The following is a 20,728-nucleotide window of genomic DNA, read 5'->3' on the forward strand; positions in this document are numbered from 1 at the left end:
CGCTGCTTTCGAGCGCATTGTCGAAGGGTTGTTGTTTAGAGCAGGTACTTGGCGACACCAGCGACAGCGGTCTCGAGGGGCAGGGACGACATGCATGTTGCAACTGCCGGGCCGTCGCTCTCAGCCAACGCAGGCGCGGTATAGTCGAATTGATACACGACAGAAGTTGAGATGCTAAACACAAAAGCGATTGGGTATCGCGAGTTGAGGGGCGCAGCGGGGTTGCTTCACCCACGCTCGCTCGCCTCTCCCCCCTCCCTTGAACGCCAACTTCCGCGGCGCCCCATAATTCCGTCCACCCAGTTTCAGTGCCTCTCATACCGCTGAACAAATCCACGCTTTGCATCGCCAATAGCTCAGAGCCGCCCACTCTGCCGCTCGTCTCAAGCTGCCTTGCCACCACCAGGCCTCACCAGGCCACTTGAGCACCTGAAAGTCATACTTAGCCTCCAGTCCGCCATCCCATGCAGCATCAGCGCGCCAGCAACAATGCCCAGTTATCCCTACCCTCTCTGCTCCTCCTCCTCACCCCCCTCTTCCCCACTCTCATCACCACACATCTCAACCAGCGCCAGCATCACTAGCCACCACCGCCATCCTCCTCATCGCCTCCGGCCCCCCGCTCCACCTGCTCGTCCAGCGCACCGCGCCCCCACTCGCCGCGCGCCTGCAGCAGCGCCTGCGCCCGGTAGCGCGCACCCGGCGCCAGCGCCGCCACCTGCCGCGTCACCAGCGCGGAGATGTTGCTGTGGCGCACGTGCGACGAGGCGGCGTAGATGTACGACTGCGTGTGTACGGGGGGTAGGTGCGGCACGGGGGTTGGGGAAAACGATGGGGGTTGCGGTGGGGTCAGCCAATCCCGTAAGGAAACAGTTGCGCTGCAAGGAGAAGCGGTGGCGGTGTTGCAGGTGAGGAGCGGTGCGAGGACTTGACCAAGGTCGCGCCTGAGCCGTCCGGGTGGCTGGATGGGGCCAGGAAAGGGGCCTCCCCTGGATGGGGCAGCTGCATTCCCGACACAACACGGGCGGCCGGCTGACACGGCACACCGCCACGCACACTTGCGGGCCGGGATTGCAGCCGTCGCAACGGGAACTCGTCTCGCATCACCCTCTGCTCTTGTTTGTCCTAGATCTCAGTCGCCACGCACACAAGCCCCCTGCGCGCGCGGGTGTCGAGCCCCTCCCTCCCCCAGAGCTCCTCAAATGCAAGGCACCGGGGATGGGCGGTGCGCGGCTCACTCACCCACAGCGTTTGCGGCGGCGCCTGCCCGGACAGCAGCTGGTGCAGGCCCCGCAGCTTGATGGCCTCGCTGTCCAGCACGCGGCCCTAAGCGGGGGGGGGAGCGGCGGTGTGTGTCAGAGGGTGCGAGGGAACCAAGGCAAGGGGCCGGGTGGCGGCGTGAAGGGAAGGGCAACGAACGGAACGCGCACGAGCGGCCCGCCGCCTGGGCGGATGAGCCTTGTGTCCGCCAACACACACTACTCCACACGCTGCTGTGCCGTACCTACTGCCGCACCCACTTCGACCCAGCTCCGTAACGCCCCCTGCACACACACGTACACACGTACACACACACATACACACACACACACACACGTACACACGCAGTGCCGCACACGCGCTGCCGTACTCACCCCGGGATGCAGCTCCTGCCGCCCGGGTGCCAGCGCCAGTCCCGGGTCCGTGGGCGCCAGGCCGTGCATCCAGAAGCACAGCGACACCATGCGGTCGCCGTGCGCCATGGCCTGTGTGTCGAAGAGCACAAGAGCACACAAGGAAAATAAAGCGCATAACACAATGTATGCGATGCAGCAACGCGGCCTGTGTGTGCGCGCGCATGTGTTCACGTGTGTGTTTGCGGGCCGTGCCCGTGTAGGTGTGTCGGGGAAAACGGAAGCACGCTTGTATATGTGTGAGTGCATTTGTGTAAAATAGCACAAGGAAAAATAAGCGCAAAGACTGTGTGTTCACGTTTGTTTGACTGTGTGTTTGTCCGGAAGCGTGCTCGGGGCCTGCATCGTGTGTGTGCCGCCGCAGGGACAGTCCGGTAGCTAGCTGGTTGCTGGCGGCTGCCTCACCTTGAGCGACTGGGGCTTGGACGTGAGCGCTTGGGTGTCGTCGTAGAAGCACTTGAGAGCCTCCTCGAAGCCCACCTGCGGGGATGGCGGCGGTTGCTTGGTGGCCGCGAGGCGCTGGCTGACGGATACCGTACTGATACCCAGTAGCTGTGTAGTCTCCCATTTCCGTCATACCGCATCGAACATGAACGTGACACAACTTGACCATTTGCCAAAGCAAGGTCGTCACCGTTTGCCATACGGCGTGCGTGGCAAAGAGATCCTCACCTTCTTGAAGGCGCCCACGGAAATGAACGCGCCTGAGCCGCTGTGGGGCGGCGAATGGGGTGCAGTGCAGCCAGCTTGTCCTAACATGACACCGGATCGCATTCCACGGACCTGCGTGCTTTCTTTCGTTGTGCTCTCGAGCGTAACACAAGGTCAGCCCAGCAGCCCCAAGAGCAGTCGCCGCACCCACCCATTAAACACCGGGAAGTCGCAGCGGGTGGGGTAGCCGGGAGGAAAGCCCCACTTGCCGCTCTCGGGCGCCCACACCTGCCGGCCGCCCGCGCCGGCATCCTGCGGTGTCGGGACCGCGCGGCGTACAACGACAATAGTGACGCATTCATGGGGCCAGGTTGCAATTTGCAAACACCACGCACACACGTACACACGCCAGACTGGCAGACGCACGACACGAACCCCCTGGGCAAACGCCATGCAAACCCCGGAAACACGCACTCACCCCGCCAGCCGCCGTGTCACCTGCCTCCTCCTCCTCCTCCCCCTCGCCCTCCATGTCGTCGGCCCCCGCCAGCCCCAGCAGCTCCAGTGTGTATCGACACGCCAGCTGCGGCGTGCAGGGACACCCGATGTACGGCAGACCCACCGCCCGCCCCGGGTCGCGCCCCCCGCTACCTGCCCCGCCGCCTGCCCCGCCGGCCGCCGCCGCTGCTGCTGCTGCTCCTTTTCCTCCTCCTTCCATGCTGTCCATCTCTTCCTCCTTCACGTCCTCTGCGCCCTCCGCAGCCTTCTCCTCCCCTTCCTGACCCCCAAGCAGCTGCCGCCGCCGCCTTTGCCGCCTCCTTCGCCTGCTGCCCCTCCTTCTCCTGCTCCGCCTTTGCTGCTGCTCCTGCCCCCACTCCGCCACCGCCTCGGCCGCCACGCCCTCCCGCCAGGCTGTGCTGACGTGGCAGGGCAGGCAGCGCGGCGCCTCCATCAGCCCGCGCCGGTTCTTGTGCCATATATCGTCTGTGGTGAACGCACGACACAGCACATGCACGCACGCACAACATGTTTGATTTTCTTACGAGTGCGTGTCCTGGTTTGCTGATTCCAGCCTCATCCAACGTGTATTGCGGAGGATGGCAGGCATTCGCTATCGAGCCCTGTTGAAGTGTTGTGAACGAAATCTCGACGTGAGAACTGACCCACCCGACACCACGTACGGCAGTTCGGGATCGTAGTCCCGCAGGACCTCTTTGACAGCATCTAGGAAGAACAGCGTGTCTGGGTATTGCAACAGGAACAGAGATGACAAGGTAGTCAAGGAAAGGCGTGTCTGTGTTATCAATGTATGTGGGTTTCAACAGATAGAGAGCGTTTCAATAAGAAAGGGTGTGTCGGGGATGCAATGTAGAGGATTTGTCATGGCAGGGCGGCGGTGGGCAGGCACTCCGTGTCTCCCGCATGTCAGGCGCATTTCCCTCTCGTGGTTCCCCTCTGCCACGCACGCACGCCCCCACACGCACCGTCGTCGCCGTACAGGAGCCATTTGAACTTGTAGTCCATGGCCCTGTGGGCGTGTTTGTGGATGGGGGGAGGACGCGCCGCAGGAGTTTAATGCCATTCGGCCTTAACCCCAGTTCTGATGTGTGCCGTTCTGCAACCCGTTCTCCTCACAACCTCAGCTGTCAGTCCATGGGAGCTTACGGCTATATGGAACAGCACACCCATCATCTAGCAACCAGCTAACTATTATAGCTGGCAGGCAGCAGCTAACAACTACCCATCTTAGCTAGCAGCGAGAATCTAGCTAGAAACGTGCCTTGCGGCGAGCCAGGGCGCCATCGCCACCCGGCCGTCCCCAGGCAGGCGCTTGTCGGGCCGGTCGGGCCAGTACAGATACGTCTCACTGCTACTGCTACTGCCGTGGCCGCTGCCGCTGCTACTGCCGTGGCTGCTGCCGCTGCTGTCGCCGCTGCTTCTGCCGCTCTTGCTCTTGCGGCGGCTGGCGCCGGCGCCGCCATGCGCAGCTGCGGCGGCCTCCGCCTGCTGCTGCAGGCGCTCTGCTACACTGTGGCCAGTCCAGGAACTCAAATTCAGTGTTTACCGTAGATATGTTTTGTTAGTTTGACATGCCTGAACTGGGTTCGGAGCCCCGGATACCACACAGGCACACACGCATTGACATGCCAACCCACCTGGAGTCATTCAGCACGTACACAACACGGACTGGCCCGCCATCCCTGCCACTTGCGCCATTGCTGCTGCTACCGCCACTATCGCTGTGGAAAAGCTGCATGTTTCGTGCCTCGCGGGCGCTGGTGTGTGCCAAGTGGAGGCGGCCGGATGTCGTGCCCATGACAAGAACCAGGTCCTCATCCCTCAGCCCGCCGCCGGCGCCCGGCCCCCGCACGCCGCCTTCTTTCCGCGCTTTGCCATCTCCTCGCAGCCCTAGCAGCGATGATATAGTGACAGCTTCGCGCGCGAGGGCGCCACGGACGAAGGCGCCTGATGCACTCACGAGGAGCAGTAGGACGAGTAGCGCAGCGCTGGGGTCCCGCGAGGCAACCGGTCGACAACTATGCTGTGCAGGGCCATGTGTCGATGTCTGAATCATGGCTTCTTGTTCACGGTTAGCGGTTTGTGGCCAGCGCTCTGGCTCTGTCAGTCGAGGCTCGCGCCATGACATGACCTTCCGTGCTTGACAGGCACAACGCAATAGCCTGAGAAAAATTGCAATTATAGAAGCCAGTGGTTGCAATATAGGTGTCAGTGAGTCGTAATATATTGATATACACAGTGCCCTTTCTTTCAAGGACAGCCGAGCTCGTGGCCGGCGTCGTTTTCTTTCAATTCCTTCTGCCGATCTATGTGCATCAGCTCACTTGCAAATGCAGGTGCCTTCACTGCAATTGTGCAAAACTGCACCAAGTGGATCCAGGCACGCCCCACATCCCTTTGCCTTCCGCCTGTCCCGTTGCCCCGCAGCCACATACGGTATGCAAACGATCAATAATAAAGTCACGCCTAGGTACTAAAATTCGCACCATATTTATGTATGCATGTTCGGCACATAGCCACACTATAGGTGCCGAGTCTTGCCATATGTTGCCAGGTGCGCCTGCAGCTGCATTTGCAGCCTCGCACACTTGGTCAGCCGAGGCCCCAAAGTCACAAAAGCTGTACATTCAGTCTTGACATGCTGCAAGGAAAAGCAAATCGTCAGTCGTCATCCATCAAGATTACCACATGCGCCACCACAACCGCAACAACGACCACAAGTCAACCACACCAGCCCGCACCAACGACAAACGGACCCGTCAACAACCACGCACCGGTTCTCACTTATTCGTGTTACCCTCGCACCTTCGTCCACCCAGACCCGTTGCATTCCGTATCCCAACACTTCAGCACTCAAGGCCTGGGTCGCACGAATGCGAGGCGAGACACGGCCTGCTGCAGCGCCTCCCGAGGCACCCCATACACGCCCCGCCCCACAATGCCCAGCTGCCCTTTCCCGTCCAGGACAGACAGGTTCACCGCAAGCGCCGAGGCCGGCGGTGGCGGCCGCGGCTGAGACTCAGGCTGAGGCGGCCGGCGCGGCGCCTCGCCAGCCACCTCGCCAGCGGCAGTAGCAGCACCATCAGCACCAACTGCAGGCGGCAGGGGCGGCTCCGTCGTCGCCTCAAGTGGGATCGCCAGCACAGCGGCAGCTGAGATGCCGATCCGCACCGGGCCGGCGGCGCCGGCGGCTGTAGCAGCAGGCACGAACCCCGGCTGTGAGAACGCTGGGTGGGCCGCCAGGCCCAGCGGCCCCGGCGCCGCCGCCGGTGATGTCACAGCCGGCGGCGGCAGCGGAAGCACCGGCTGAAGCTGAGATCCAAACCCCAGCGCGTCGACCACCATGCTGTCACCCATCGCGCCGGCTACTGCCGGCTGCACCGCCTCGCCCTCCGCCGCCACGGCGGCGGCCGGCGCGCCGCCCACCGGCGGCGCCAGCGCGCGCGGCTCCGGCGCCGCTGCCGCCACGACCGCCCAACCACCGCCGCCCGCCAGCTGCACGCCAACCATCAGGCCGTTGCCGCCAACCGCCGTAACCACCGAGCTGTCTGCCGTACCCTCCGCCGCCATCAGGATGCACTTGCAGCCCGCCATCCACAGGTTCAGGAACAGGCTTGGCGCCGAGCCCAGGAATGCTACAGCCTCCCTGGCTGCTACAGCCTCCGCCGCCGACAGCACCGCGCCCGCCGGCTCCAGGTGCGGCTGTAGCAGGCCCCGCAGCGCGGCTGTAGCAGCGGTGGTGGCGGCGTGGCACTCCTCCCCTGCCGCCAGCGACGCCGCCGCCAGTGGCAGTAGCGCGATGCCGCTGGCTGCGGCGCCGGATGACGCCGAGTGCAGGGCGCGGCGCAGGGCGGCGGCGATTGGGCCGTGCAGCTGTTTCAGCTTGGCCACGTGTGCCTGTGCCACATGCAGTCAGTGAGGGGCATAATGCCATGTGTGCACGCGCACAAGACGTCAGATAACCAGGTGTCGGACATTGGCAAGCCCGGCTGTGACACAAGCACGCACTCACGCGACTCGCACGCAGGGAACTGCCAAAATACACCCACGTACCTCCAAGTCATGCAGGGTGCCGAAGCGTGGCGCTGGGGGCGCACCGCCCTGGATGGGGCTGAAAGCGCGGCCTCTGCTGCCGCTGCCGCCTGCGCCGCTGTTATTGCCTCCGCCCGCCACCGCCGCCGGGGCGGCGGCATCTTCCACCACCTGCGCAACCGCAACCGCAATGGTTCATCGGCAGATTCGGCACATCAGCATTTCATACCATAGTATCATACAGAAGTAGACTCTTCCGCATGTGGAACTCCGGTGGCCGCTTGGCATCCAACCATCACTCCTAAGCCTTCTGCGATTCTGCACACACACACACACACACACACACACACACACACACACACACACACACACACACACACACACACACACACACACACACACACACACACACACACACACACACACACACACACGCGGAATTTTGTTCCGTTTGATTCTTTGTTAAACACACACACGCGCGCGCGCGCGCACACACACAAGCTGTGCGCGAACCACGCTCCCATTCCCCACCGCTGGCCCCCCATGCACACCGCCTCTACCCAGTCACGCATGTACACACCTGCAGCACCATGGACGGCGACACCACACACGCCAGGGGGGTAACCACGCCCCAGTCCTGTGCGGCCTGGGTGGGTGAGCGGGCGGCGAAGGGGGTGACGACGGTCATTGGACACGCATCAGGCGCCCACAAGGGGCCACCGTACACAGCTTGGCGCGAAACAAATCGACACGACACGACATCCCCTATGATCACCAGCGCCGATAACAAGCGTTGCGGTTTTCGCGCCCGCGCTCTTCTCCCAACTCGCAGGCAGGTCGCTTCCACTACAAAGCAAGGAGCCAAGGACTCACCAGCATCTCCACCTCTCCGCTCGTCACCATGCGCCTCGCGGCCTCCGCGCTGTCCGCCCAGCCCTCAAACAGGATCGCCACCACCGCGCTGTTCATCATGGGAGCCGTCACGTGCGGCCCCACCCGCGCCATGACGGGCGGCGGCGCGCCGGGTCGCGGCATTGGCGGCGGGCTGGTGCATGGGAGGGGAAGCGGCGGGCCGGCGTGCAGCAGCGCGCGCGGGGGCAGCCTGGGCAGCGCCTGCCGCGCCGGCAGCAGGTCGGTCCAGACCGGGCAAACCGCGAGCATGGCCGCGACGGCAGCGGCGTCCGCGGCCGCAATTTGCTCGGGCGTGGGCGCGTTGGGGGCCATAGCAACTGGGGCGTCGAAGGCGTCGAACGGTTGCTGAGCCGCGGTAACAAGCGACGAGCTGCGGCTCAGCTGAGGGCGGCCTGCCGAGCTCCTGCTTGTGCTAGGTAGTGGTAGAGTGCTGAGGCGACGCCATGTGCCCCGCCAGAGCGAGTGCGAGGGAACTGCCAGTGAGGAGGTACTCGACGCACAAGTCGACGTCGCCGTGCAGCTGTATTGAGAACGCAAGCGACTGAGGCTACAAGTCGACGGGTATGCAGCACCGTTTGATGGCGCGCATGCGCATAGCGTTGATCGACGGGGGGCGTGCAAGCAATGCCTTTGTCGTTGGTGGGCTTGCTTTAAGTGACTTTGACATCAGGAATGGCCCAAGATAGTCCTCCAAGTGCCCATGTGCACGCGCAATTGGGGGGCCTATTTAGCTGCTGGTCGCCGCTGTGCTCCATGCGTGCATGTTGCAGTGTCGGCATACACTTTGCACCCGCCGACCGCAGCAGTGCTGTAGACCCAATGCATCGAATAAAATAGCGTAAACCCTTATAAGATGTCTGGCTCGGACGGCGGGACTCTGCAAGGCCGCGTAAGCAAACTTGTCGACGAAGTGCAGGCGCCTCCGTGGGGCGGGATAGGTCGCTCATTTACGCTTGGGATAGTATCAACATGGGCGCGCTTCATGTTGAATGTTATCAACACAACCACGATACACGGACAAGACCGATTGATTCAAGCGGTGGAGGAGCACAAAGCAAATGGGAGAGGGCTTATCACCGTTTGCAATCATACCAGGTGCGCCTGGGCCTGCATCGGGCATCTGGGGCGCCTTATGCGCGAACCTGATTGATTGTTCAACGAGGATGTACCGCGCGGGCAAGGCCCCGCCCCGCAGCGGCTGTGCAAACCGATAGCACCTGCTTTGAGTACAATCAACTGTGGATAGCTCCCCTGAATTATTCCCGACGCCTCGCAAACTGGGCCGAACTGCCGAAGGCTCCCGCGCTTCAAGCAGCCCCGCACCTGTGCTCGCTGGCACGGTTGCGCCGCAGCGGCCAGCACCCCTGCCCCTCCCCAGCACACACTGTACACAAGTTGCGGTTTCATCCTGTATGCGCGCAGCATGTTCGATGACCCCGGCGTGCTGAGCCTGCTGATGCCCTGGCACTGGCTGTGGAGTGAGCCGTTGACAGAGAAGGTGCGCGCGATAGGGGGATTTCCGAGGCTCATACACGACAGACGGGATGTCCTCATCGGTAGGAGCCCATGACAGGCCGAAGAGAGGGTATTCTGGGGCTGTGTGGGGCGCGCACGGATGCCCAGAGAGCGGGAGGGAGCGTGGCCGCACAAGCCTACAAGCAACAACGCCGTGCCGTTGCAAAGCCACACTGAATTCCAAAGCGCTTGCGATGTGCGTTTGTGTGCGCGTGGCATGCTCAGGTGCGCTGGAGCATCTGTGCCAAGGAGGTGTGCTTCAAGAACGAGCTGCTACGGTGAGCGTTCCCGGCATAGGCATACGGGCGGTCTTGTTCTGGTGGGCTTGGGGTATACATGTCATAGTGCGATGCGATGGGGGCCCTGGCCCCAGCACCCTTCACGCGCTCATGTCCAGGCCTTTCAGCTGGCAGCATGAGTGAGCCACATGGCACGGCTTTCAAACCTTGAGCCAGCCGCCTGCTCGGGACAACCCCAAGGCTCGCGGTCCATCTTGCCGGCATTGTCCCATGTTCTCCCGCACACACACCGGTCGGGTTCCCGTAACCGGTCTGGTTCTTGTAACCCTTACACACCGGTTTTTATACCCCTCACACGACTGCCTGCATCGCCGGTGCGTGGTACGTCCAGGCACTTCTTCGTGAACGGCAAGACGTTGCCAGTGGAGCGGGGGAAAGGTGCGTGTCGCGTGGCATGGCTTGGCTTGGCGGACAGGGCAGGGCAGGGCTCGGTGTCGCGTGGTTAGGCAAGGCAGGGCATAGCTCGTTGTCACGGGCTAGGGGCAGGGCAGGGCAGGGCTGGGTGGGATGGACGGCGCGGGATGGAACGAAGCGGCGGCGGCTGGTGCTTAGCGCGCGCATCAGGGTCCCCGACCCTACTACCCGCCTCGGCCCTCCGGCTGGCTTCGCCTGTCGTATCCGCGCCCACGCTGCGCCGCCCGGCCCCACCCCTTTCCCCGGCCTTTCCCTCCTCCCCACCCGGCCCCCGCCGCCACGCCCGCAGTAGGCGTGAACCAGCCGGTGGTGTCCATCGCCGCACACACGCTGGCCAAGGGCGGCTGGGTGCACCTGTTCCCGGAGGGCCGCATCAACTACGACGGGAAGTGAGTGGCAGGGCGCGGGAGCGGGCAGGGGAGTGGCGCGGAGGGGCGTGGCGTGGAGGGGAGTGGCGTGGAGGGGCGTGAGAGGCTGCAGCTCAGGGGGCGGCGGGAGGCCGCATTGCGGTCAAACGCGCGAGTGCTGCGGCAATGGCGGGAGCGACGGGGGCCAGAGTAGTCCGGCGACGCGTTTCGCCTCAGCGACTATGAAGCGCCCTCGTTTGCGGTCATCGCGCGCCGCCCCCTTCCCCACGCGCTCCCCATACCTTACGCTCCGTCACAGCTTCTCTTATTTCGCCTTCACGTCTTGCATCCCCATACGCCGCCTCACCTCCCCGCCCCCCTGCTTCCCGCTCCCAGGCTGGGCCCGCTGCGCTGGGGCGTGGGCAAGCTCATCTGCCAGGCGCGGCAGCTCAACGGCGGCCGCGACCCGGCGCTGCTACCCTTCTACCACAGGTGGGCGCGGCCGGCGGGCTTCCCTCCACATCGTGCTTCTCTCCACATCGTGCTTCTCTCCACTTCGTTTCTTTGGATGGGATCCGGGCCCCGTGCGGCTGACTGCCCGGCGGCAACGCAGCAGTGGCGGTGGCGGTGGTTTGCGCCGGGTGCAGCGGGTTGCGGACAGGCATGGAGCCTGGATCGCGTGGAATTCGAGAATGCCTTGGACGAACTTGTCTTGTCTGCTTCTTGACCTGGTGATCCACTGCCTGCTTAACTTGTCACTGCCTTGCCACCTGTCTGCTTACCTGCACCTGCCTGCCCGCCCTCGAGCATGTACCCCCACCCCCCTTAAGTAATCATGAATGTAACCCCCATTACGCCTTCACTTCTTAAAACATCATGTTTGTAACCCCACCCCGCAGCGGCATGGGCGATGTGCTGCCCATTACCATGGACCGTCTCAATGTGGGCAAGCAGGTGGAGGTGCGCGTAGGTGCGTGGAGGCGGAGGCAGACCAGGGGGCAGGGCAGGGCAGGTGGAGGCGCGCGTAGGTGCGTTGAGGCGGGCTGGCGCCACTGGCGGCTTGGGTAATGGGAGGGCACGAAGATAGGATTAGGCAAGGAGTATGGAGAGCGGGCGGGGCAAGTGAGAGACGGGGAAGCTTAGGTAACAGGAGGCCGCGGCTGGCCGGCCTGTGTACGTGGCTCAACGGCCGGTGCCGCGGCGGCTGCCGGTGAGGCGGTTCAGGAGACCAGGGGGCCAGGAGGTCAGGTGCTACAGGCTTGCGGACGAGCCCAACAGGCTGAGGGCGGCAAAACCCCAACCCTCACACACACACACGCCGGACGTCACCTTTCCCGCCCCAAACCCCGGCGACTCCCCATCTCGTTACGCCTTCCCCGGTGCATCCTGTACCGCGTTTCCAAACATTCTTGCAATCCCCCTTCCACCATTACCAGGCGAGCTGATCCGGCTGGACGACCTCACCTGCAACTGCGACTCGGCGGACGCGGGCGTGCAGCAGGAGACCTGGAAGGCCATCACGGCGCGCGTGAAGGACGCGCTACTGGACTTGGAGCGGCGGTGCCCGCCCAACCCCGACCAGAGCGCGGTGGCACCCAAGCGCGACCCGCCGCCGTCGTGAGCGCGGGGGCAGGCGGGCTGCAGTGGCAGGAACAGCAGAAGCGACTGCAGCAGCAGCAGCAGCAGCAGATGAGGTGCCGGAGGGTGAGGGCGGCTGTGGCAGCAGGGGTGGCAGCACCGGCAGCAGCGGCGGCGGCGGGGGGCGAGGGCGAGGGCGAGGGTGTAATAGCGGCAGTGGTATGGGCGGCAGGAGCCGGGCGCGTGGGGGGGGGAGAGGGCGTTGGAATGCGATGGTGCAGGTGCGGCTGCGGCTGCGGCTGTAGCAAGCGCCTGAGGCTTTCCTGCGGCTGCAGCAGCTGGGCCCAAGCGGCAGGAGAGCCAACGGCAGTCGCAAGGCCGCGTTTGCCGGTTGGGCAGCACAGCAGGAGCCGGCTGTAGCTGTAGCTGTAGCGGCGGCAGGTGGCAAGGAGCAGGGCCGTGCGGCCAGAGCAGGCAGCCGCCACCGCTGCGCAAGCGGTCTGGCGCATGGACCGCGTTTGCCCTGTGCCGCCGGCTGTAGCGGCTGCAGCTGCGCCAGCCAGGCCTTGGACGACTGGCTGCGCGCCGCACACTGGCTGCTTGACCGCTTGAGACAATTTTGAGTCGGGGAACTGCGTAGGTAAGCCAGTTGGTTTGTGGAACACGGATGCAGGCTGAGTGCACTGGTTGCGGGCTTGTCGCTTGCAGGCGGGCCGCGTGCTTGAAGCACGGTAGATATAATGCGGTGGTAGCCACGCAGCACGGGTGGTGCCGGGCTAGCACAGGGGATGCAGCGGGTAGCGGTTTGAAGTACTGAACACCGCCGCACACGCACGTAAGGTGCTTGACAAGGCAGAGTTGCATGGACGGTGTGGGCGCGACAGTAAGATAGAGGTTTGGTCGCTTGAGGGACAGAGAATGGTTTGGACCTCGGCGGAGTGTGCAAGTGGATGCGTTGCCGAGAGTCGGGAGCTGTTTCCCGCAGTCGCGTGCACGGGACGTACCCACTTGCAGTGATGGGATCTGCAGCGCCGTTGATGCTGTAGGCGATCCTGTCATCCTGGGATGCGTTTTGTGACTGCTTACAGATGCGGCATCAATAAGGTTACACACAGTCAGGGAGCCTCTCCCCACACACAGTGTGACTGCAGGGAGGATTGTGTTTTTGTGGACGGTGTACGAGTGTGTGTGACAGAGGCTGTGTTTGGGCATTTGGCAAGCAGCCAATAATTGTGGGACGCCGTGCGGGCCGTGTCAGGTCACTAAAATGTATCCCAGTGTCCTGCCTGGTGACTTGGAGGTTCGAGACATCGAACAGCTTGTGAGGCATGGACACTCGAGCTCACACGCTTGCTGACGGCAAGGGAGCCACATGTTTCCATGCATTGCGTCATGTTACAAGTTGTGAAGGCGCTCTGCCGCTGGAGAGGGTACCTGCAAGCAGGGAACTGCGGCCTTAGTGCGGGCGTGCCGAACCGCCGGGAAATGCGAAGGGACCCAGGACCGCTCCTGACGGCTCTTGACCGCACTTTGGCTGGCCGGCGGCGCCTCCACCCCCTCGCCATGCCGCATGCAGGGCAAGCGGGCACCCGGCCGCGTAGCACAAAACACAGAGCGTAAGGTTGTACCTGTATGCAGGCGCGGAGGCCTTGAAGGGTGAGGAAGGGTGTGCGATGAGTCACTCGGCTTACGTGCAGGTGACGCCGTGACGGCGGAGCAGCTGCAGGCGGCGGAGGCGGCGGCGTACCGGCTGCTGCACTCCGCGCTCACCGAGGACAGGGAGGAAGCGCAGGTTGCGGAGGCGCCAGAGGTGGCGGAGGCGCGTCCGCCGCGATCCCAGCAGCCGCGACGTGGGTCGGATGCCAGCAGCCGGGCGTGGCTTGTGCTATCGTGTGTCCCAGAGCGGCTGGCATGCGCCCTGCTGGAGGAGGTCGTGCAGCGGCGGCAGGCCGCCGCTGAGTCTGCGCGAGCAACCACCGCAGGCGCTCAGAATGAGGAGCAGGCGGAGGTGGTGGATGTGAAAGGAAAGGGGGCGGTGGTGGCTCACAGCAAGGTGTGCTGCAACCCGGCATGCATGAGCCTGGAGGGGCCCAGCGCGCTCATTGCGCCGGGTTGCGGCAAGACGTGCGCGCGCTGCAAGGCGCTCACGTACTGCTTCGGCGCCTGCCAGCTGAGCCACTGGGGCGCCGCAGGCGGGGGCCACGCGCGGGTGTGCCCCAAGCTGGCGCAGGCTGGCGGCGTTGTTATCGTCGTGAGGCGGGCCAGCGGTGTAGGACCCCTTTTGGCAGGGGTGCCGGCCCTGTGGTGTGTCGAGGGAAGAACGGGCACGGCTCACTCGGCTCACTCTGGCTCACTTCGTGGCAAAGGTGCCTTGTGCGTGTCGAGGGGAAGAACGGGCACTGTTAAGCGCGTGCCTTGTGTAACAATACCGGTCAGCCGGTTCGGCCTTCAAGTTGGCAGTTGGAAGTGGTCGGCAGCAAGGCTCGAGTTTTCCAAACGTTGCAGCCTGCAGGTTACAGCTCGCGGTGAGCCTGTCGTGCACTCTGTGTCGTTCAGGGCCTGTGAACGTGGCAAGCTCCGCAGGGTTCCCATTTTCGATGCCAGCTTCGACGCGACGCCCAGATTTCACTGTCTGCCTGGAGCTCAACCGCGAAAGCCGGTACTTGCCATCATTACCAACCGCGGTTGGACCGCTACAGCGGTGAACCCACAGATATTTGCTTTGCATGACCTAACGCTACATACATCGCCTCGCAAAAATGCTGCTCACAGATAAGGGCAAACGCGTGGCAGACACGCCAAGTATTCCTGTGTCTTTGCAGCTGCACATTTTGACCATCACTATTCTCTTATGCGTAATAGTGTTTCAGGGCTTCCAGGTTATAGGGGTTATCAAGCCTCTAGCGGGAGCTGGGACGGGATCCCTCATTAACCTGCAATCGGCGCCGGCCTCGGTGCCTGCCACCGCCACTGCGTCATTGAAGACATCAGGCTTCTTTGCACCGCCCAAAACTCGCCAGGATCTGGGCGCGCTGCTGGAGAAGTTGGGGCTCAAAGTATGCAACATGGCGCCTATGCGGGCATCAACCCACTTCCAGGCCCCACTTGCGGCCAACATATTGCGATGTCGGCATATGCTTGTGCATGTGGCTCTTCCACACCTGGAGCACCCCAGCTGCATAGGCATCTTGCTTATATAGTACACCCAGGTCGTGACGTTAGGAAAAGCCCCTGCCCCCAACGCGTCACTCGACCCCGGTCATCCCAAACAAACAGACTGGAGTGGAGCTTGGAGTGCAGCGCGCACACTTTGCCGCACACACGTAAGGAGGGGCTGGCAGTGGGGTGGGATCCGCATGTTGCCCCGGTCGATTGCTGCCTGCATTTGACTTATCGTGAGGGTATGTGCGGCCGGAAACTCGGAGGGCACGGGTCCCGGCGCTCCATCCCGGCACGCTTCCTGACCGACATTAAGGTTTCTCTGCAACACGCTCTTCTCACATACGGTTTGCGCTCTGTGACTTGAGTACAAACGTGCGCGGCCCGGGAGCCTTTCATTCGCTGTGCCCTCTATCCGTTTGTTCAACACACACACGCACATACACACACAGGCTAAACACATGGCCCTCCTGCACGCGCTACTACCTGGTCGACATCTGGCGGCAGCAGCCCAACTACGAGGGTGAGCGGGCGGGCACGTGTGTACGGTACATGTGCGTATGCGTGTGCACGGTATGTGTGCACGTGTGTGATTTCGCCATTTCCAGCATGGAGCCGTGAGGGCGAGCGAGGGAAACGGAAGGCGGGAGTTGTCGTTTCCAAACCGATGGAGACCCGGCCCCGCGCCCCGGAATCAGCCGTGGGAGTGGCGTCGCGTCCTCGCTATGTTCGACGTGGCAACTGGGTGCGGTGTCTCCTTCACTGTGTAAACAAACAGCAAAGTGACGGGAAAGGGGGCAAACGGACAAAGCAAAACCGTCACGCCGGCGGCGCCCAGCCGCGCACAGCAGGCGCTGCGCTGACCACCTCCCCGGGCTGTCTGCGAGAGCGCGAAAGGAAGGAATGCGTGGGTGTGACCTAACCGATTAATCGGTTACGTTGTGTGCGCTGTCTATGTGCGTCGCCGCGGTTGTCTAATGGTTTGCCCAACCCAAACCTTTAACTCATTTGCAGACTTCGCAAACGTGGCGGACAATGAGCAGGAGAGGATTTTCCAGGAGGCCACGGTGAGCATTGTGACGTAGGTTGGACATGCAGCCGTTGATGTGGGTGGGTTCAGTTCGGGTCGGACGGGGCCAGGCATTCATCTAGGAAGGTAAGGCGGGCTCGAGTTCAAGGGGGCAAACGGACAAGCAACGTCGGTTTGGCTCTAGAAGTGGGGGACAAGAGCTTTGCAGGACTGAGTGTAGAAATGGGTTTTGCACATTCCGTGGAAGCGGTGCTGCGCTGGGGTTGACTCTCAACGCCGGACTGCTGCTGAGGTTCCAACGAACGCCCATGCTCCGCGTCTGCCTCCCGCGCCTTGTATAAATCCATTCAGAACAATGCCAGACCGTTTGCCAACAAGGTCGTGTTCGTTCGTAACTACACCAACGAGGCCGCAAAGATCATCACTGAGACTGTCGACTTCGTGTGAGTGGGCAGCAGGGGGAGGGGGGCGGGGGCGCGGGGCGGCTTGGAGGAGGGAAGAGGGATGGAGCACAAAGCCACATCCCAAGGGGGGCGTCATGCAGTTTTCCTTTTCGTGTGTGTGCGTGTGTGTATGTGTGTTCTATGTGTGTGTGTGTGTGTGTGTGCACGCGTGCACGCATGTGCGCTCCCTGGCTTCACCTGCCCGCTGCTGCCCGCTGCTGTGTGCTGCTGCGGCTGCAGGTACGTGGATGCCCGCCACGACTACTGCGGCACCCTGGAGGACATCCAGCTGTTCTGGGACAAGGTGGGGTGGGGGCGGCTCTGGGTGGGCGCGTGTGTTTGTGTGCGCGCGCGCGCGCGCGTGTGTGTGTGTGTGTGTGTGTGTGTGTGTGTGTGTGTGTGTGTGTGTGTGTGTGTGTGTGTGTATGTATATGTGTGTGTGAAGAAAAAGAAACAAAAGCCCGCAGGGCGTGCGTGTGTGTGTGTGTGCGTGTGTGTGTGTGCGTGTGGCGGGATGGATTGTTTAATTGCGCCAATACCGGGAGGCAACTACCGGCATACCGGAACAGGTTGAAGAATGGGCGCGTGGGGCTGGAGGGGTGTTGTTTTTTTTGGGGGGGGGGGATGGCAGGAGCGGAGACAAGCGGCTGAGAGGGACCATGCACCGCCCACCCGCCTGCCTGCCTGCCTGCCTGCCTGCCTGCCTGCCTGCCTGCCTGCCTGCCTGCCTGCCTGCCTGCGCGCCTGCTTGCCTGCCTGCCTGCCTACCTGCGCGCCTGCCTGCCTGCCTGCCCGCCTGCCTGCCTGCGCGCCTGCGTGACCACCTGCCTGCCTGCCTTAACGTTACACGCCGTGCCTGACATCTCCAAAGTGCGCATTCGTTTCTTTGAAGCATCGTCGACTGCATTATGTGCACTGCATGTAGATCCGGAGCGGCGGCATCATGGCGGGACACGATTACCTGGATGCACCCCAGGTGCGTGCCGGTTGCGGGTGTGTGTGTTAAATGAGAATTAACAAAACGAAGCCCGCCCGCGTGTATGTGTATGTGTATGTGCGCGTCTGTGTGTGCATTTGTAGCCGTACACAACGCTGCGCCTGCCCTCTTCCCGTCCCTTCTCTGCTCCCGTTTCCCATCCCCTTTCCCATCCCCTTTCCCAACCCCCTGCCCATCCCATTCCCCATCCCATTCCCCATCCCCTTTCCCAACCCCCTGCCTATCCCATTCCCCGTCCCCTTTCCCTCCACCCACGACGCCCACCACACAACCCACCCCTCCACCCTCCACACAACCCACCACACAACCCGCCACGCAACCCAACAGGTCAAGGCGCTGAGCGGCCAGAACTGGGCCAAGTGCATGGACGGCTCCGAGCACCAGGGGGCGGTCAAGGGCGCGGTGGACGAGTTCTTTGAGAAGAAGGGGCTGGCGGTGCACGTCACCTACCAGGTGAGGGGGTGGGGGTTGGGGAAACTTGGGGAGGCGGGTAGAAGGTGGATGACGTAGGGTGGAGGGGAGTTATAGGGGGCGGTGCACGTCCCACCCTTCCACCATTCAACAGTGGACACCAACCCCGCTCCCGCCCGTGCCACTGCCGCCTTCACTCGCTCGCAACAGGACTCGCCCTGGTCCTCCTGGATTGTGAGGAAGCCGTGAGGAACCTGTGAGAGGCGCGAAGCCGGGAGGCGTGAAGCCGTGCCAGAGGAAGCATGGAGGAAGCCGTGAGCCGTGCGCCGCGATGGCTGCTGGCGGCAGCAAGTGTTAGATATCACGCTAGGCAGGGTGGGGCGGGCAGACCTGGGCAGACAGAAGGGCAGCGATCAACATGAGAGAACCCCCACCCCACCGCCACGTTGTGTGAGCGTGCCGGAGTGCGCGTTCGGGCGGGTGCGTGCGGCCGGGCGCCGCATGGGGATTGCTCCTTTTTAACATTTGTTAATGTGGGTTGTTAAAGCGGATGGGCAATGAACTAACTAAGGGAGAGGTTGGCACGGCCCCGCGACGCGTGTCTGCGGGTGCTGTTGGACTCAGCTAAGTTGGATCGGTGAGCTGTGGCCAATGCGTTGGTCAGCAATACGGTAGCTAGGTAGTGCTGGGCAGGCGTACACGTCTGACGCGGATATGTGATGCCATGTATGAATGGCCGGCGCGTGTACGTGGCTGTTGTGTCGTCGGCTGATGTTGTGCTCTGTCCCAGACTCGAATTGCGATGTGCCCCTGGTGCTGCTGACGGGGCGTTGTGTGGATTTTGGGATTGCTGGCAAGCCTCGTAAGCGTGCCTGGTCAGGGATGGGTTTTGGAGCATGGAGGCGCTGATGGAGGCGCTCACAAAGGAATCATTGCTTGATGCCGGTTGTGCCGGGCTGTTAGCGAGCAGTGCAAAGCCACGGTGTACCGCCCCTGCCTAACGATGCTTCGACGAACCAGCATCCATGCCTCGACATGAGACACACGCCCTCACGTCAATCAGGTTATTGACGAGTGTTGCGAAACTAATGCGTATGGTGTGAGGGAGTTCAGAGTTGGGGGCAGCACGGTCTGACCCGTGAACACCCAAGCAGAACTACCGCCCAACATCGCCTCGTGGGCCGCGCACACTACAGCCCCACATCAGCGGGCGACGGTTCAGCGCTGTCCGGCTTCACGTGCTGGCACCAGTCAAGCATTCTACATGCGAGGGGCGGCGGGCACGTGCAAGATTCTGAACCCCCCGGACCCCCCTGATCAAGCGGATCGCAAACCCGCCGCCGCCATACCATCTGCATCACGGGCTGGTGCCTCCCTTTCTGTCATTCTGTCAATCTGTTCAGTGGCCTCGGCTCCACACAGTCCACACAGCCCATGCCTCTGTCTCAAATCGCGAGGTCCGTAACGCCACGCCTCACAACACGTGAACACACACGCCGCGCGCCTCCTTCCTCTGTTCCTCACGCCGCCTCCTGTGAACCCAGAAGCCCGCCCGGCCCTGCATCCAATGACGGGCTGGGCGGCTCCGCTCGCCACGGGCTGACCGGCTGCAGCTGCCCGCCGCTCCCCCCGCCCTCTCCACCACCACCACCACCCTCTCCGCCACCACCCATGCTTCCGCCGCCGCCGTTTTGCGCTGCATGGTGGTGGTGCGCCATCGCCGGAGACAAGCCGCCGGTAACCACCAACTGGTGCGCCGCCGCCGCCGGCATCCCACTCGCCGTCGCGGCCGCCGCCACCGGGCTGCGCGGCGCGCGCGCCGCCGCCGAGCCCGAGCCCGCGGCGTGCCCACTCCCGCCACCTCCGCCTCCTCCGGCGCCCGCTCCCGAACCCGCCGGAAGCTGGCCTCTCATGATGCTTCCCGACACCGTCTCCACCTTGACCTTGAGCCCCCGCGCCGACGCCTGCCGCGCCGCGCCCACCCCAGCCAGCCGCTCCTCCCGGCTCTGCGCCGCCGGCAGGCTGGCAAAGCTGCCCGCGTCCACCGCCGCCGCCAAGTGCCCCGCGCCGCTGGCGGCGCCCAGGCCTGCGGCGGCGGCAGCCGCCGCGGCAGCGGCGGCTCCGCCGCCGCCGCCTCCGGCGGCGGCGGCGCCGCCGGGGCTGCCGAGGCGGCCGCCTGTGGCGCCCAGGCCGCCGATGCCGCTGATGCCGTCTGCCGGCATGGACTCCATGAGGGAAGAGGTGGAGCGCAGGCGGGCATCGGAGGCGGTGCGGCCTCCCGCCAGCCGGGCGTTCAGGTGTGCGCCCATGGAGGCAGCCCGGTTGCCCTGTGTGTGCGACGGGTGCGGGATTGGGTGACGCTGCGTTTGATTTGGTTGGCCTGGGCTGGGTTGCGGCGCGAGCGGGGAGTTGAGAGGAGCGGGACTTCGTAGCACACACCCAAACCCACACATACGCCGGCTCCTGCGAGTTTCCTTCCCTCGTGCTCTTTCAAATTACACACACACACACACACACACACACACACACACGCACACACACACACACACACACACACACACACACAAACTCCCCCTCCCTGTCCCTCTCTGTCACCTGTATGCTGGGTAGCAGCGGGTCTGTGAGCGGCAGGCGGTCGGGTGTGAAGACGCGGTCGCTGTCCTGGAAGCCCATAGCGCGTAGGTCGCGGACCTGGGGTGTGTGTGGGGGGGGGTTGAGGGGGGGGAGAGATGGGGGAGAGGTGGGGGA

The 20,728-nt window shown here is 63.4% G+C and overlaps 5 protein-coding genes across 6 annotated transcripts in view; 2 read left to right on the forward strand and 3 right to left on the reverse strand.

Moving 5' to 3' along the window:
• Window positions 1–20: 20 nt before the first annotated feature.
• On the reverse strand, window positions 21–5,136 carry CHLRE_11g467750v5 (uncharacterized protein). Its single transcript, XM_043067510.1, has 11 exons — window positions 4,481–5,136; window positions 4,105–4,353; window positions 3,809–3,852; window positions 3,492–3,566; window positions 2,803–3,308; window positions 2,536–2,636; window positions 2,346–2,385; window positions 2,079–2,153; window positions 1,635–1,745; window positions 1,243–1,326; window positions 21–784 (listed from the first exon to the last, which is right to left on the reverse strand). Exons 1-11 carry the CDS (start codon window positions 4,579–4,581, stop codon window positions 581–583), a joined length of 1,590 nt encoding a protein of 529 aa, XP_042919555.1. The 5' UTR covers window positions 4,582–5,136; the 3' UTR covers window positions 21–580.
• A 54-nt stretch (window positions 5,137–5,190) lies between these two features.
• On the reverse strand, window positions 5,191–8,446 carry CHLRE_11g467800v5 (uncharacterized protein). The gene is made up of 4 exons (XM_043067551.1): window positions 7,749–8,446; window positions 7,456–7,521; window positions 6,897–7,046; window positions 5,191–6,740 (listed from the first exon to the last, which is right to left on the reverse strand). The coding sequence occupies exons 1-4, from the start codon at window positions 8,097–8,099 to the stop codon at window positions 5,697–5,699; spliced, it is 1,611 nt and encodes a 536-aa protein (XP_042919556.1). The 5' UTR covers window positions 8,100–8,446; the 3' UTR covers window positions 5,191–5,696.
• A 157-nt stretch (window positions 8,447–8,603) lies between these two features.
• Window positions 8,604–14,375, forward strand: CHLRE_11g467850v5 (uncharacterized protein). 2 transcript variants are annotated; one of them, XM_001699439.3, is made up of 8 exons: window positions 8,604–8,882; window positions 9,210–9,285; window positions 9,528–9,580; window positions 9,933–9,979; window positions 10,305–10,404; window positions 10,759–10,854; window positions 11,262–11,332; window positions 11,799–14,375. In XM_001699439.3, exons 2-8 carry the CDS (start codon window positions 9,211–9,213, stop codon window positions 11,981–11,983), a joined length of 627 nt encoding a protein of 208 aa, XP_001699491.1. In that variant the 5' UTR covers window positions 8,604–8,882; window position 9,210; the 3' UTR covers window positions 11,984–14,375. The 2 variants fall into 2 exon arrangements, with proteins under 2 accessions (XP_001699491.1, XP_042919557.1); XM_043067552.1 differs by having other exon boundaries at window positions 10,308–10,404.
• Window positions 14,376–14,670: 295 nt separating this feature from the next.
• On the forward strand, window positions 14,671–19,058 carry CHLRE_11g467900v5 (uncharacterized protein). The gene is made up of 9 exons (XM_043067553.1): window positions 14,671–14,996; window positions 15,217–15,263; window positions 15,552–15,622; window positions 16,114–16,166; window positions 16,481–16,572; window positions 16,813–16,876; window positions 17,498–17,548; window positions 17,897–18,022; window positions 18,191–19,058. Exons 1-9 carry the CDS (start codon window positions 14,700–14,702, stop codon window positions 18,227–18,229), a joined length of 840 nt encoding a protein of 279 aa, XP_042919558.1. The 5' UTR covers window positions 14,671–14,699; the 3' UTR covers window positions 18,230–19,058.
• A 2-nt stretch (window positions 19,059–19,060) lies between these two features.
• The window catches only part of CHLRE_11g467950v5 (uncharacterized protein), a 9,886-nt gene continuing 8,218 nt past the window's right edge, over window positions 19,061–20,728 (reverse strand). Inside the window, exons 10-11 of the mRNA XM_043067554.1 lie at window positions 20,576–20,671; window positions 19,061–20,307 (exon numbers count right to left, since the gene is read on the reverse strand). Coding sequence (XP_042919559.1) covers window positions 19,501–20,307; window positions 20,576–20,671 — 903 coding nt within the window. The 3' untranslated portion in view covers window positions 19,061–19,500. The remainder of the gene's footprint in view (window positions 20,308–20,575; window positions 20,672–20,728) is intronic.

Source organism: Chlamydomonas reinhardtii, chromosome 11, assembly GCF_000002595.2.
Source record: "Chlamydomonas reinhardtii strain CC-503 cw92 mt+ chromosome 11, whole genome shotgun sequence".
Classification (NCBI taxonomy): Eukaryota; Viridiplantae; Chlorophyta; class Chlorophyceae; order Chlamydomonadales; family Chlamydomonadaceae; genus Chlamydomonas; species Chlamydomonas reinhardtii.

Coding starts and splice junctions, on each gene's coding strand:
- CHLRE_11g467750v5 (XM_043067510.1), bottom strand. CDS start 4,581: ATGCAGCTTTTCCACAGCGATAGTGGCGGTAGCAGCAGCAATGGCGCA. Junction 3,309..3,491: donor ACTGCCGTACGTGGTGTCGG/GTGGGTCAGTTC, acceptor CGTTCACCACAG/ACGATATATGGCACAAGAAC. Junction 785..1,242: donor CGCCGCCGCAAACGCTGTGG/GTGAGTGAGCCG, acceptor GTACACACGCAG/TCGTACATCTACGCCGCCTC.
- CHLRE_11g467800v5 (XM_043067551.1), bottom strand. CDS start 8,099: ATGGCCCCCAACGCGCCCACGCCCGAGCAAATTGCGGCCGCGGACGCC. Junction 7,047..7,455: donor CGCCGTCCATGGTGCTGCAG/GTGTGTACATGC, acceptor GCGGTTGCGCAG/GTGGTGGAAGATGCCGCCGC. Junction 6,741..6,896: donor GCACCCTGCATGACTTGGAG/GTACGTGGGTGT, acceptor CATGTGGCACAG/GCACACGTGGCCAAGCTGAA.
- CHLRE_11g467850v5 (XM_001699439.3), top strand. CDS start 9,211: ATGTTCGATGACCCCGGCGTGCTGAGCCTGCTGATGCCCTGGCACTGG. Junction 9,581..9,932: donor TTCAAGAACGAGCTGCTACG/GTGAGCGTTCCC, acceptor TGGTACGTCCAG/GCACTTCTTCGTGAACGGCA. Junction 11,333..11,798: donor GCAGGTGGAGGTGCGCGTAG/GTGCGTGGAGGC, acceptor CACCATTACCAG/GCGAGCTGATCCGGCTGGAC.
- CHLRE_11g467900v5 (XM_043067553.1), top strand. CDS start 14,700: ATGCTGCTCACAGATAAGGGCAAACGCGTGGCAGACACGCCAAGTATT. Junction 15,264..15,551: donor GCACACTTTGCCGCACACAC/GTAAGGAGGGGC, acceptor ATACACACACAG/GCTAAACACATGGCCCTCCT. Junction 18,023..18,190: donor CGGTGCACGTCACCTACCAG/GTGAGGGGGTGG, acceptor CGCTCGCAACAG/GACTCGCCCTGGTCCTCCTG.